Source organism: Lucilia cuprina, chromosome 3, assembly GCF_022045245.1.
Source record: "Lucilia cuprina isolate Lc7/37 chromosome 3, ASM2204524v1, whole genome shotgun sequence".
Lineage (NCBI taxonomy): Eukaryota > Metazoa > Arthropoda > Insecta > Diptera > Calliphoridae > Lucilia > Lucilia cuprina.
The window spans coordinates 43256742-43271718 of NC_060951.1; the positions used below are offsets into that span (position 1 = coordinate 43256742).

The 14977-nt window shown below is 33.6% G+C and overlaps 1 protein-coding gene across 1 annotated transcript; it reads left to right on the forward strand.

Moving 5' to 3' along the window:
• Positions 1 to 1850: 1850 nt before the first annotated feature.
• Positions 1851 to 7469, forward strand: LOC111682127 (nascent polypeptide-associated complex subunit alpha, muscle-specific form). Its single transcript, XM_023444035.2, has 2 exons — positions 1851 to 1923; positions 2492 to 7469. The coding sequence occupies exons 1-2, from the start codon at positions 1882 to 1884 to the stop codon at positions 7274 to 7276; spliced, it is 4827 nt and encodes a 1608-aa protein (XP_023299803.2). The 5' UTR covers positions 1851 to 1881; the 3' UTR covers positions 7277 to 7469.
• Positions 7470 to 14977: the final 7508 nt, after the last annotated feature.

Below are 14977 nucleotides of genomic sequence, written 5' to 3' on the forward strand. Positions count from 1 at the left end.
CAAAAATTACGAATTTGTAGAAAATTTTCAAAAAATCGGCCAAATAAAGCAAAATTTTCAAAAACCTAGCGTACCCTGGTTGCTTCGCTACCAGACCAGTATCGCAAAAAGTAAACTTTTTTAATTTTTTTCCTTGTTCAGGTCTATAAGTAGCAAACCTTTCAAAATTTAAGAAAACAATGATAAAAATGTACCTAAGATCATAATAGCACACACAGCACGTTGCTTCCAGACTGTCTTCCATCTTCTTTACATACTTCATTGACATCATACAGGGTGATCTTGTGACTCCACCATTTTTCAATGGCCATTGTGGTTTGGTGAAACAGTTCTCCTTTCTCATCGGTAGGGAGTTGTTTGATAAAATTGTCAAAATGGAAATGAAGAAAATGCAGCTTTAATATCATCGATGTGCGAATTTTCTCAAAGTAATACAGCATTTCTTTCACCCATTCTCTTGCATCCGGTTCCGAGTCTCCATCCCCTCCCAAAACTCTGGTACATACACGCTGAAGGTAAATTGAATGCCATTGAATGATCTTCATCAAGCGATGAATCAAAGTTGCTCTTGAATAGCTTTCTTATATCATGGATATTAAGTATGCATGTTAAAAAAAAAAAAAATAATTACAGAAATGAAAACATTAACATGGTACAATATATTGAACAAAAATTGGTTTTAAATTTACTACAATACCATTTTTAATTTTGTCATCGCTACACTTCAGAAAAAAACGCTTTTCAAATAGTCAAATGCGTTTGGATTTTATGTGGAGTGGTTGAACAATTATTCAATCAGAGCCATGCAGATTAAAAATAGTTATTTCTACATAAATATTAATAAAATTCAAAAAATACAGTTCGAGTGATGAAATAAATTCTACTTTTGTGGAAAATTCTAATAAAAAGTACCATTTTCCTCCATTATATTATTATTAAAATAAATATTACAGAGTTAGCCCGCTTGTTTTATAATTTTGAAAGATGTGTTCAAAATATTAAAAAAAAAAGTTTATTATGTTTATTACTTAAAAAGTTATGAAGGACACCAAAAGGTACCAAAAACATCTTTGGTACACATTTCGCCCCATTTGTTCAATTTTTCTGATTTAAAACATAATCAACAACTTCTTTGTATGAATAATCGCAAGAACTTATTTGACTCCCTATTGGTGTCGTCATTGTCATCACTATAATGAGTTAAAATTGACCCTAGCCCCCATACAGACTCCCCTTCAGAAAATGACTTGAAGGTCAAAATTAACTTATAATTACTTATAAAACGATTAAAATCTACATAAATGACTTTGTAGTAGACGTAAATTCATCTACCAAAATTTATAAGGATAGGCCCATATTTAACCCTTCTCCCCTATGAGCCCTCTTGTAGAAAATCTCTCTTTTTTGTCAACAATAAGTAAAAATATTCCACAATAAAACAAATTAAATGCTTTATTTAACAAAATTTTAACATACTGACTGGTGTAGGGTATAATATGGTCGCCAATGTCCGACTTGTTTTTTAATTGGAAAAAAATGTTTATAGAGTCTTGGTATTTTTAGAAAATCTAATAATTCGAAATCCCACATAGAGAGAATCTTAGAAAATATCCACTAAATCTTTTGACAACTCTGTCTCACATTGATTTTTTTTTTTGAGAATTATTTATAATTTCGCTAAAATAGATAAACTTTAGCAGAACAGCAAAAACAAAAATAGATAACCAGAGATAAACAAAATTAAAAAAAATCTGATACAGACAGATGTTAGTTTATCTTCTTCTTCTATTGTGCAAAAGATGCTGATAAGAAAATTTGCATAAAAAGGCACAAACGCCGCAAAAATGTTTATAGTAACGAATTATTTTTCGAACCTAAACGATGACAACGAATAAAATATCCAGTGTATTCCTATTACTTGTGGTAAATTAAAAGTTTTTAAAATTAACTACATTCAAAAGGATTATTATATTAAAAGAGTGCTAATAACATTGCTAAAAAATAAATTACTCTCCACGGAAACAAAATTCAAAATTAAATGCTTCACTATCATTGGATTTATGTTGTGTGTACAAAATTATATAAAATATCTAAACTAAATTGTGACTAAAAATATTAATAAATATTGATCAAAAAACTATTATATTGGTTTCTAATTGAAAAACTATTTTTTCCTAAAACCTTTACAAATGTTGGATAATATTATAAAAAATGACTTGAAAATATACAATATGAAATCAATAAAAAGTTAGCGGGAATATTATTGACTTGGATATCTTTTATATCATTCAACAGTAATGCAATATCATATGCAAGTTATAATTTTTTAAACATAAATACTACATATCAACTAACAAAATTTATCTATACTTAAATAACCTCTTAATTGTAAAAATGAATACTAATAGTGATTAAACTGTGTTTTTAAAATTGCAAAATCCTTTACAACTATGTGGATTGACATGTAAAACTCTTGGTTATATTATTTTAGCTTTCAGCACTGGCAAGTAGCCAAGAACTTGTGGAACAATCTTCGTCCGGTGGACTAACCAATATAAATTGTAATGGCAAAATTGCGGTTTGTGTAGGTCCTCTCATGTACAAGGACTGTGTAAGCAATGCCAACGGTGAAATGTTTGCTAGTGGTAATGCAAAACAGTGTCCAACAAATTCACGTTGTGTAAATGATGGAGTTGAAATTTGTGTACCATTGAAGACTTCAACTGATGCTCCGGTAACAGAAGGTACTGTCAATAGCACCTCAAGTGCTGCTGTACCTAGTCCCTCAACCGAGGGTCCCCTAGATCCTGTTGAACCTTCTGGTGTCCCATTGGAACCTTCTGCTATTCCATCTGAATCGTCTGTTGCTCCCGTGGAAGCTTCTGCTACTCCAGTTGAAACGACTGCTTCCCCAGCGGAAACTTCTGCTGCCCCTGTCGAAACTACTGCCATTTCAATTGAAACCACTAATACTCCAGTGGAAACAACATTAATTCCTGAAGCACCACAGGAGACTACGGTTTTGCCTACATTAATTCCTGAGGCACCACAGGAGACTACGGTATTGCCTACATTAGTCCCTGAGTTACCAATAGAGACAACAGTAATCCCAGAAGAAACAACAATTGCTGCTATTGATCCTAGTGTACCAGTTGATACAACATTAGCACCTGTCATACCTAATAGCCCGGTTGATCCAACAGCGATTCCTGTCTATCCCACTTCGGGATCTGTAGAACCAAATTCTCCAATTGTATCAACATTTTCACCTGTTGAACCAATTGTCCCAGAAAATCCCACCACAGATCCCAATAGTCCACTTAATCCTCCTGCTGATCCCAACGCTCCGGTGGATCCCAATGTAACAGTTGATCCAACATCCTTACCCCTTGAAACAACAACATTACCAATTGTACCAGTTGAAACTACTATTGGACTGTTCGACCCTAGTGCACCTGTGGACCCAGCGGCTCCTGTAGATTCCACACCCTTACCTATTGACACAACCACTGTTTCTGATTCTACAGTTGTACCTACAGCTCCAGTAGACCCAAATGCACCAGTTGATCCCAATGTTCCAGTTGATCCAAATGCTCCAGTTGATCCTAATGCTCCAGTCGACCCTAATGCACCTGTTGATCCTAATTCACCAGTTGATCCAAATGCAGTAGATCCTAATGCTCCGGTTAATCCCAATGCACCGGTCAATCCCGTAGTTCCAACATCACTACCTATTGAAACAACTTTAAGTCCTGTTGATCCTACTTCACCCATCGACCCAAATACTCCAGTGGTTCCCACTGCACCAGTTGATCCCAGTGTACCAGTTGAACCTAATGTGCCAGTAGATCCTATTTCACCTATCGATCCTAACGAACCTATTGATCCCACTACACCAGTCGATCCTAATGTACCAGTAAATCCAACATCTCAACCTATTGATACTACATTAGGTCCATTTGATCCTAATGCACCAGAAGAACCTAATGGTCCACTTGATCCCAATGTACCGGTCGACCCTAATGCACCAGTTGATCCTAATGCTCCATTAGATCCTAATGCTCCAGTTGATCCAAATACACCAGTCGACCCTAATGCTCCAGTTGATCCTAACGCTCCAGTTGATCCCAATACACCAGTCGACCCTAATACACCTGTAAATCCAACATCTTCACCTATTGATACTACTCTACGTCCATTTGATCCTAATGCACCAATAGATCCTAATGGTCCAGTTGATCCCAATGTACCGGTCGACCCTAATGCACCAGTTAATCCTAATGCTCCAGTTGATCCAAATACACCAGCTGACCCTAATGCACCAGTTGGTCCTAATGTACCAATTGATCCCAATGCACCAGTTGATCCAAATGCTCCAGCTGATCCTAATACTCCAGTAGATCCCAATGCACCAGTTAATCCCAATGCTCCAGCTGATCCCAATACACCAGTAGATCCTAATGCACCTGTAGATCCTACCGCTCCATTCGATCCTAATGCACCAGTTGATCCCAATGCACCAGTAGTTCCTAATGCACCAGTAGATCCTAATGCACCTGTAGATCCTACCGCTCCATTCGATCCTAATGCACCAGTTGATCCCAATGTTCCAGTCGATCCCAATGCACCAGTAGTTCCTAATGCACCAGTCGACCCTAATGCTCCAGTTGGTCCCAATGTTCCAGTTGATCCAAATGCTCCAGTTGATCCTAATGCTCCAGTTGATCCTAATGCTCCAGTCAATCCTAATGCACCAGTAGATCCTAATGCACCTGTAGATCCTAACGCTCCAGTCGACCCTAATACACCAGTTGATCCCAATGCTCCAGTCGATCCTAATGCTCCAGTAGATCCCAATGCACCAGTTAATCCCAATACTCCAGTTGATCCCAATGCTCCAGTTGATCCCAATGGTCCAGTTGATCCCAATGCCCCAGTTGATCCAAATGCTCCAGTTGATCCTAATACTCCTGTTGATCCCAATACACCAGTAGATCCAAATGCACCTGTAGATCCCAATGCTCCAGTCGATCCTAATGCACCAGTCGACCCTAATGCTCCAGTTGGTCCCAATGTTCCAGTTGATCCCAATGCACCAGTTGATCCAAATGCTCCAGTTGATCCCAATGCTCCAGTTGATCCTAATGCTCCAGTCAATCCTAATGCACCAGTAGATCCTAATGCACCTGTAGATCCTAACGCTCCAGTCGACCCTAATGCACCAGTTGACCCCAATGTACCAGTCGATCCTAATGCTCCAGTAGATCCCAATGCACCAGTTAATCCCATTGCACCAGTTAATCCCAATGATCCAGTTGATCCCAATACACCAGTAGATCCTAACGCACCTGTAGGTCCTAACGCTCCAGTCGACCCTAATGCACCAGTTGATCCCAGTGGTCCAGTTGATCCTAACGCTCCAGTTGAACCTAATGCACCTGTCGATCCTAATGCACCAGCCGATCCTAATGGTCCAGTTGAACCTAATGCACCTGTAGATCCTAACACTCCAGTGGGCCCTAATGTACCAGCTGATCCCAATGCTCCAGTTGATCCAAATGCTCCAATTGATCCCAATGCACCAGTCGATCCTAATGCTCCAGTACATCCCAATGCACCAGTTAATCCCAATGATCCAGTTGATCCCAATACACCAGTAGATCCTAATGCACCAGCAGATCCTAATGCTACAGTTCCTCCCAATGCACCAGTTGATCCTAATGCTCCTGTTGATCCTAATGCACCAGTCGACCCTAATACACCAGTTGATCCAAATGGTCCAGTTGATCCCAATGCACCAGTTGATCCCAATGCTCCGGTCGACCCTAATGCACCAGTTGATCCCAACGCACCAGTTGATCCTAACGCACCAGTTGAACCTAATGCACCTGTCGACCCTAATGCACCAGTTGATCCCAATGGTCCTGATGAACCTAATGCACCTGTAGATCCTAACACTCCAGTGGACCCTAATGTACCAGCTGATCCTAATGCTCCAGTAGATCCCAATGCACCAGTTAATCCCAATGCACCAGTTAATCCCAATGGTCCAGTTGATCCCAATACACCAACAGATCCTAATGCACCTGTAGATCCTAACGCTCCAGTCGACCCTAATGCACCAGTTGATCCCAATGTACCAGTTGATCCTAACGCACCAGTTGAACCTAATGCACCAGTTGATCCCAATGGTCCAGTTGAACCTAATGCACCTGTAGATCCTAACACTCCATTGAACCCTAATGTACCAGCTGATCCCAATGCTCCAGTCGACCCTAATGCACCAGTTGATCCTAATGGTTCAGTTGATCCCAATGCTCCAGTAGACCCTAATACTCCAATTGATCCCAATGCACCGGTTGATCCCAACGCACCAGTTAATCCAAATGCACCATTAGATCCTAATGCCCCAGCTGACCCTAATGCACCAGTAAGGCCCAATGTACCAGTTGATCAGAATGTTCCAGTTGGCCCCAATGGACCAGTTGACCCTAATACACCAGTTGATCCCAATGCACCAGTAGACCCGAATTCTCCAGTCGACCCTAATGCACCAGTTAGGCCCAATGCTCCAGTTGAACCCCATGTACCAGTTGACCCTAATACACCTCTTGATCCCAATGTTCCTCCTCGTCCAATTAAACCTGGACGTCCTGGAAGACCTGGATATCCTAGTCATTCACATCCAGATTGGTCACTTAGCAATCCTGAAATACCTGAGAAACCTGAAACTGCAGAAACTGAGTCTACTGAATCCAAGGAACCGGTGAAACATAAACCTATTTCTAAAGAAGACGTTTCGGCAGAAGACAAATCGAAAGAAAATAAGGACAAGAGGGAAGAAGAAAAGAGGAAGAAAGAAGAAGAAAAGAGAAAGAAGGAGGAAGAAAAGAGAAAGAAGGAGGAAGAAAAGAAAAAGAAGGAGGAAGAAAAGAAAAAGAAGGAGGAAGAAAAGAGAAAGAAGGAGGAAGAAAAGAAAAATAAAGAGGAAGAAGAGAGGAACTCTAGTGAACAGAGTGATGAAAAGAAAAAACAAAAAGAGGAAGCCAAAAAGGAGCTAATCAAGAAGATCACAAAGAAAGTTAAGAATGGCGAGTGTAATGAAGATGACATTTATCCCGATGTGAGAGACTGCAGAAAATACTATCGTTGTATTGAAAAATCCGACGAGACAAAATTCGTGCACTTGCATTGCGATGACGACAAGCGTTTTGACTTTGAGGATAAAAAATGTGTAAAAAAGAGTAAAGCACATTGCCTGCTTAAGGACGAATAAAACTGGAGTCATTAACTAGAAACAACCACTTGAATGATGAATAACTACTGTATATTTTATAACTCTATTTTTTAAATCTGTATTAAAAACTAATTATATAATTTTAAACTGTATTTATTGAACGAAACAAAAAATATAATTCTTCAAAACTTAATAAAATTTAAATAAACGATTTGATATTAGCAATCTAAAATATAAACGGCGTTTGTAATATATTTGGTTTTAATACAAAAATAAAAATAACAATGGAGAATTTTTTCTTTGATTTAGTTTTATAGAGAAATTGAAGAATATTAAAATTTCAAGAGAAACCTGCTTAGTAAAAGTCAGATGATGTTGCAAAGGTATTTCATTTGATTTAGTAAAATTTCTCTGTGAATACTTCCATTGTTTTTTTTTTTTAGCCGCGACCATAAACAAAAGGTAATTTTCTACTAAATTGAAATCCTCCAAAGTTGTGACAGAAATTGTTCTTTGTTTGTACTTTGATTTGAATGATGAAAAATCACTTTGAAAATAACTTTAGTGGAAAATTTTCTCGAGCCCTTTTTTCTACATAGAGTCTATCATCAATTTTGCAGTATATGCGAGTGCATATTATTTTCTTTTATTGTTTATTAGGGTTGAAGGTTTCCTTTTATTTTTTTTTTTTCAATTTCTTTCAAAGTACTTTTATTACTATAAACAGTAGCAAGTGAGAAAAATCACTACTAAACTTATGATGATGTGTTTCCGAGCACACAGGGGGTAAAACTGAGAAAAAAGAAATTGAAGGCGTAATGAAACAATTGAAGAACTGTGCAAAAAAAGAACAAATGGTTGAAGTCGGTTTTTCATTTTTAAAAGTCAAAATTGTGAAAATAAATAAAAAATCAAAACAAATGTTTTATTTTCGTAAGGGAAACGCAATTGCTAGAAAAAAAATTTGAAGGCTCTTTAACTACACAAATTTATCGCAATTTGTTTCAGCATCAGTGAAGCTAATTTCATGGTAAAAGATGTGATATTGTGGAAAAATAATAGAAATGAATGTAGACATACATATGCAGATAAATTGAGGAAATCAAGTATTACTTCTATACCTCGTTTAACGCTTAGATTTTTAAAATATTAATATTTATGATTAAGTGGACTCACAAATTTTCTTTTAAAAGATCATATTTTTTTTTAAATTGACTACTCGAGGCAGTCATGCAACTTTTTTCAAAAAAAATTATATTTAATGTTAAACGGTTAATAATAGGTAAATTCAAGGTCATTCAGTTAATAGAATAAATGGAAACTTTATGGGTTTTTATTAATTTCTTTTATTTTAAATTTTTATTTATTCTAGTGATTAGTCGATAGAAATTTATCGATTAACCGATCAACGATTAACCAGCTATTGTCTGTTAAATGTTTAAAAATATATAAAACATTACAAGATCCTAACACATTTAAAAACTATGAAATTGCAACCTCACAGTTGCATGGCAGTCATTTTACCACACTCACACTTGCAAACAAGGAATCATGCGACCCGTAGCTGGTGTGTAACAGGAGCAGGGAAATTTTAGACTCTATGGCATTTATTATATGATTTTTGCAACACTAATTAAATCAAATCTAAAGTTGTTGTAGGGTCGCGGTAAAAGAAATATCTCGGAAGCGGAATTTTATAAATAAAAGGTCCCTTTTTGTATAACTAACTAACTAACTATAACTATATTATAGCATTCCTTTTCGTTTTTCTGACGCTACAAATAAATTGTACTTTATATGATTTCCTTTCCCATATCATCTTAACGTACATATTTTTTAACTTTTCCACAATGACCCAGCAATGGGGTAAATTCGCCGAGGGCATTGAGCAGATTTGTTATTAGAAAAATAAATAAAAAAAAATTAAAACTTATTTTACTGATTACCTGCCTTATTCATAAATATCCATCAAAGGTTTAAGAAACAAATAGAATTTTTGATAAAAGTTTATAGATAAGATCCTTATACTTTAATTAATCTAATTCATTAAATGAAGTATAATAAACCAGATATTTATTGTTTTATTCACATAACTAAACAGAAAAAAAAACTAAAAGAAATTGCGACAGATTTTTTCTATATTTTAACAAAATTTTCATTATACAAAACAGGTATTCCTTGTATTTGCAGCATGTGCCCCAGGGGCATTTTGGGAGTTTAATTTAATTTTTTCGTGCTTTAAATTATAATATTGAAAAAATTATTAACTCTTATTGTTCACTAAATGAAATTCTATAACTAACCAATTTATTTAAAAAAAGTTATCACAAAAAATTCACACAGTGAAATATTTTCACAACCCTTTGAAAAACAATTAATCACGGCTGCCTAACTTCATATGTAACATTAATCTTTCAAACATTCAGGGATGATAGATAATTTATAAACAAAAACAAAATTTCATTGTGTTATAAAATCAGTTACTCGGTTTTCTAGTTGATCTGGTTTGCTTGAAGTGCACCTATGGCAAATGATCCCCATTCTATCCTATAAATTCCGACAGTTTCAAATTACCAATTACAAACTTTTAACATTTTGTGGTTCATGGACAATAAATAAGGACAATATTGATGTATATTTTATATAAAACTTTCGGAATATAGTATTTTTTCACATAAGTATTTTAACTGAAGAATTTTCTTGTTTTACCAATTCCTGTTCCGAAAGTAAAAAATACCCTTAAGTAATTAATCTTGTGATTTTAAATTTTTTAATTTTTGTTATTGTTTTTTTTTCTTTTCAGTTGGCAGACATGATGGTAAGCAAAGTGAATTATTAAAAATATTAAAAAATATTATTCGAGCGCTTTCAACTGATTTTCCAATACAGAAAATGTTTGTCTGTATGTGTATGATTTTTCAAAAATAATTAGTTACTTAAATTGCAACAATATTTAATGGTTCTACAATAATGCGTAGGTAGAATCATATTTGTGCAGAAAAATAGAAAATAAATAAAAACAAGTAAGAATCCATCGTCGGGCATGGCCGAACATAAAATATCCTATATCAGTGAATAGTACACAAAACTAGTTAGTTAGTTGTTCTAATTCAAAACTAAATTGTTATAATTTTGGTGGAATTAGAATTAGAACATTTAACATAATTATGGACTCAAATGAGTTATTTGGTGGGTACGGTTTTATGGGGGCTTGGTGAAATAATGAACCGATTTAATCAGGATTTGTCCTTGGGCCAAATGAAACGTTTGTGTTAAATTTCATCAAATTATCTTGAAAATTGCGACCTATAGTTTGATTACAAGGTTTATATGGACAGACAGACAGACAGACATACGGAAGGACGGACGGACATAGAAAAATTATTTCAAAAAATGTTTGTGAAAAAAATTTAAGTCATTAAGAAGGCTATTAAATAATGGTTTTTGGTGTGTTACATATACCAACACTAACGTATAAAATCCTTCCTATATGAACGATGTAGAACGCTTACATTTCAATAGACATCGGTTTAGTAAACTGAGAAACAACACAACGTAATTCCTGTGTAAAATAGAAAAATGTCTAAGGGGAGAAGGGTATGCGAATGCAGAGATTTTTAATTAGTGTTCGGTTGGGGATTTTATGCATTAGGTTGAAAGAATTTAATTTAATTAACTTTGAAAACTTATGCACTGAAACAAAAAGCACTTTATTACATTACATTACATTACATTACACTGAATCTATAAATTCGTGTAAACGAAAAAAATATGGGAAACTGTGCAGGTTTTATATTGAAATATTTATAGAAAATTTCCATAAATACAGAATGGCTAGTATAATTTCATACTTTTGGATATTAATTAGATAAATAAGTAACATTTTGTAAAAAAAATGCTGTGCAAATATTGCAACAAAGATTTATTAAAGCTGCAATTAGTGTACTTATAACTTTATTTAACTAATTTTACTTTAACTAAACATAATTGTCTTAATCATCTACTTATCATAAATCAATATAAAACCACCAACAACAGGACAAAAACTTTTCTTCAACTAACATTAAAAAAGATTACTTATATATAAAACTTGCATTTCAGACTGATTTTAAAGATTTACGTACATAAAAATACCAGCCAACAATATGCTAGAGAAAGAAAAGACATGTACACCGAATGAATATTAAGAAAAGAAACAAATTTTTATATTCATAACTTTAAAGAAAATGTATTGACAGAGATTACCAATAAACCCATCAACATAAAGAGGACTTAAGAGGACAAATGAAAGTCTTTTTTTGTTTAAATATCTGTCTGTCGTTCTGTATGTTAAAATAACACTTGTCTATGCGTTAAGTTTATATAGATACAAATACTATACCAGCTATCTAGATACTAGTATATCTATAGTAAGTGTGTTTATTTTGAAACGTTTATAAGTATCTTTTGTTTTCGAAAATTTTGTTTGTTTATAATTTTATATTTGAGTTAGTTTTTTTCCACTCTTTTTTGTCAGACAAAATATTATGCATAGTATTTTGTCAAACAAATTTATAAATACTTAAGTTTAATATTCCTTTGCAATAGAAGAGTAGAAAATTGGAATTTGAATAAAAAGTTCGGGTGAGAAATATAGCAAAATATTTTACTGAGAGTCGACTAGTCAAAAGGCAATTCCACAGAGTCAGTATAATTACCAATAGTCTGTAGACAAATTAGTAGACAAGTACAAAGACGATTGAATATATTATATCCTTTAGACTAAACAATTGACTAGTCCATAGGCTAGTCAAACGACTAACTCATAGAGTAGACATTAAGTATAATAGTCAGAGACTATATAGTATTCTACTCATTAGAACAATTAATGGAAAAGTCCAAAAGCTTGACTCGTCCATAGACAAAGACAATAGGCTAGTCCTTATACTAGACTATAGTTCAAACTATAGTCCAGTCTATACTCTGGACTATAGTCTAGTCTATACTCTGAACTATGGTCTAGTCTATACTCTGAACTATAGTCTAGTGTATACTCTGGACTATAGTCTAGTCTATACTCTGGACTATAGTCTAGTCTATACTCTGGACTATAGTCTAGTCTATACTCTGGACTATAGTCTAGTCTATACTCTGGACTATAGTCTAGTCTATAATTTGGACTATAGTCTAGTCTATACTCTAGACTATAGTCTAGTCTATAGTCTAGACTATAGTCTAGTCTATAGTCTAAACTATAGTCTAGTCTATAGTCTAGACTATAGTCTATAGTCTAGACTATAGTCTAGTCTATAGTCTAGACTATAGTGTTGTCTATAAACTACAGTAAATACTAGACTATAATCCACGCTATTGACTATACTTTAGTCCAGACTATAGACTGAACTTAAGTCCAGACTACAGATTGGAGTCTATAGTCTGGACTATAGTCTGGGCTTTAGTCTAGTTTAGTAGTCTTTACTATAGTTAAGTCTATGGTCTAGTCTGTAGTTTAATCTATCGTCTAGTCTGTAGTCTAGTTTATAGTCTAGTCTATAGTTTGAACTATAGCCTAGTATATAGTTTAAAATATAGTTTGGACTATAGTCTGGACTAAATTCTAGTATATAGACTATATTAAAGACTAGACTATAATCCACACTATTGACTAGATTGTAGTCCAGACTACAGACTAAACTATAGTATATAATCTGGACATAAGTCTAGGCTATTGTCTAGGCTATAGTCTTTCATAAATACTATAGTCAAGTCTGATCGATCATCTGTAGTCTGGACAATAGTCTAGTCTATAGTCTGGACTATGCTCTATTCTATACTCCGGCCAATAGTCTAGTATATAGTCTGGACTATACTCTAGTCCTTACATTGGTCTATTGTCTATTCTATAGCCTGAACACATTTGTTCCATTAAGTTGTTTTAAAAATCATTAACTACAGTAAAATAGTAATATCCCCCCTAAAAATTGCTATTTCCCTAACCGCAACTGTTGTATAAAATAGCTAAAGGTTAAAAACATTTTACACTAAATATTCTACTCTATAAAATGCAAACAAGAATTTTTCTTTCGCTCTCGTTACAAATTATAAACATTTTTCCCACTTTTTGTCTTTTTATTTGGAATTCAAAATTTAGCTGTCGGGGGTTTGTGTGCGAGCGAGTGGGTATGTTTGTTTGCATTTTCAGTTCAGTTTCATATACAATGTTTTTCTTTTTTTTTTTATTTGATTACAAAACTCTCACTTATTTATGTATTCAGGTCACGTTGACATTTTATCACATTTTAAGTAATCCTTTAAATGCCATAACGAAAATTCTCTACTAATGTCTTTTTAAAAAGACATTTAAGTTATTTCTTATGTCTTTTACAATTTTTGTACACCCTACATAGCGCTACATTGTGGTGAGGTGATATGAGGTGTAGCTAATATTGCTAGCGTCAAGAAATAGTAGTTTTATACTTACGTATCGAAATTATTCTTAATTAAACTCTGAGCCTTGTTGTCCAATAGATTTGTTATCAAAGTACAATTCGCAGCATTAATTACTTTAATTTTTATATCTGTATTATATAAACATAAATTTCATTACAAGATAAATCATTCTTTACGATTCTGTAAAAATAATAAAAGATATTAAGCTAAAGGATTTTTTTCAAAAAATACCAATTTTTTTAATCACACTTAGTCAAAAGTTGTCACAACATTGCGTAGCGTATCAATTGTTCGGTTATACTAGTTTTTTTTAAATTGTTATTGTATCTCAAGAAAAGCAGAAAAGGCAACACTAATAACAATAACAAATATTGTTAAATTTATGCTGGAACATCCAATGGCCATAGAATATTTATATTGTAGAGTTAATGCCATTTTTTCATATATTTTTCGCTTTCTTTATAATGGAGCATAAAAGTTTCGGGATAAAGAACTACACAATTACTTTTACTGAATCTGATGTTGATGATGGTGCTGGTGTTGATGATTATGGTGATGAAAAATTATTGTTAAGCTTAACGATTAGAAATGCAACAACTTTTAAAAGAAGAAAACTTATGATACCCACTTCACTGTCATCTTAACAAAAATTAAGGTTTAACATATTAACGTATTAACTTAAAATGACCTTAAGGTAATGAAATTTCTAATATCCATAATGAAAAGTTGACATCAAGTAACTACAATTTGTTTTTCAAATGTTACTGAAAAATGCGTTGCTTTATCAGTACCTCAGGTGGAAAACGAACTCACAACCTCCGGTGTACGAGACTAGAACACTAACCTCTACCAATAAAAAACTGCAGCACCCACACTATTTGGTTTATGAATATAAAAATAATTGGTATTTTTAACACAATTATTCTTTTTTATGGTTAATATGGCAATCACTGTGAAACGATTAATTGTTTATTAGAAACAAAAACTATTTTTTTTTTTGTTATTAAACAAAAAAAAAAAATCAATTAAATATCTTTCCAAAAATAGAAAACAAAATTATTTATATTTTTTTTTTTTAATTTTATTCGCTTCAATAAATTGTACCATAAAAATTTACCATAGCTCGTGATATATTATGCACCTCAAAATGTACTAGAAGTCCGTATTCTCCATTAGGTACCGGTAAATCCACAAGAGCTTTTGAATTAACATACGAATTTTCCAATTTATATAACTCAATGTCATACTTAAGGAAAAATGAAAAAAAGTAATTAAAGTTAAGAAATTAATTAAAATTTATATACGGTATGA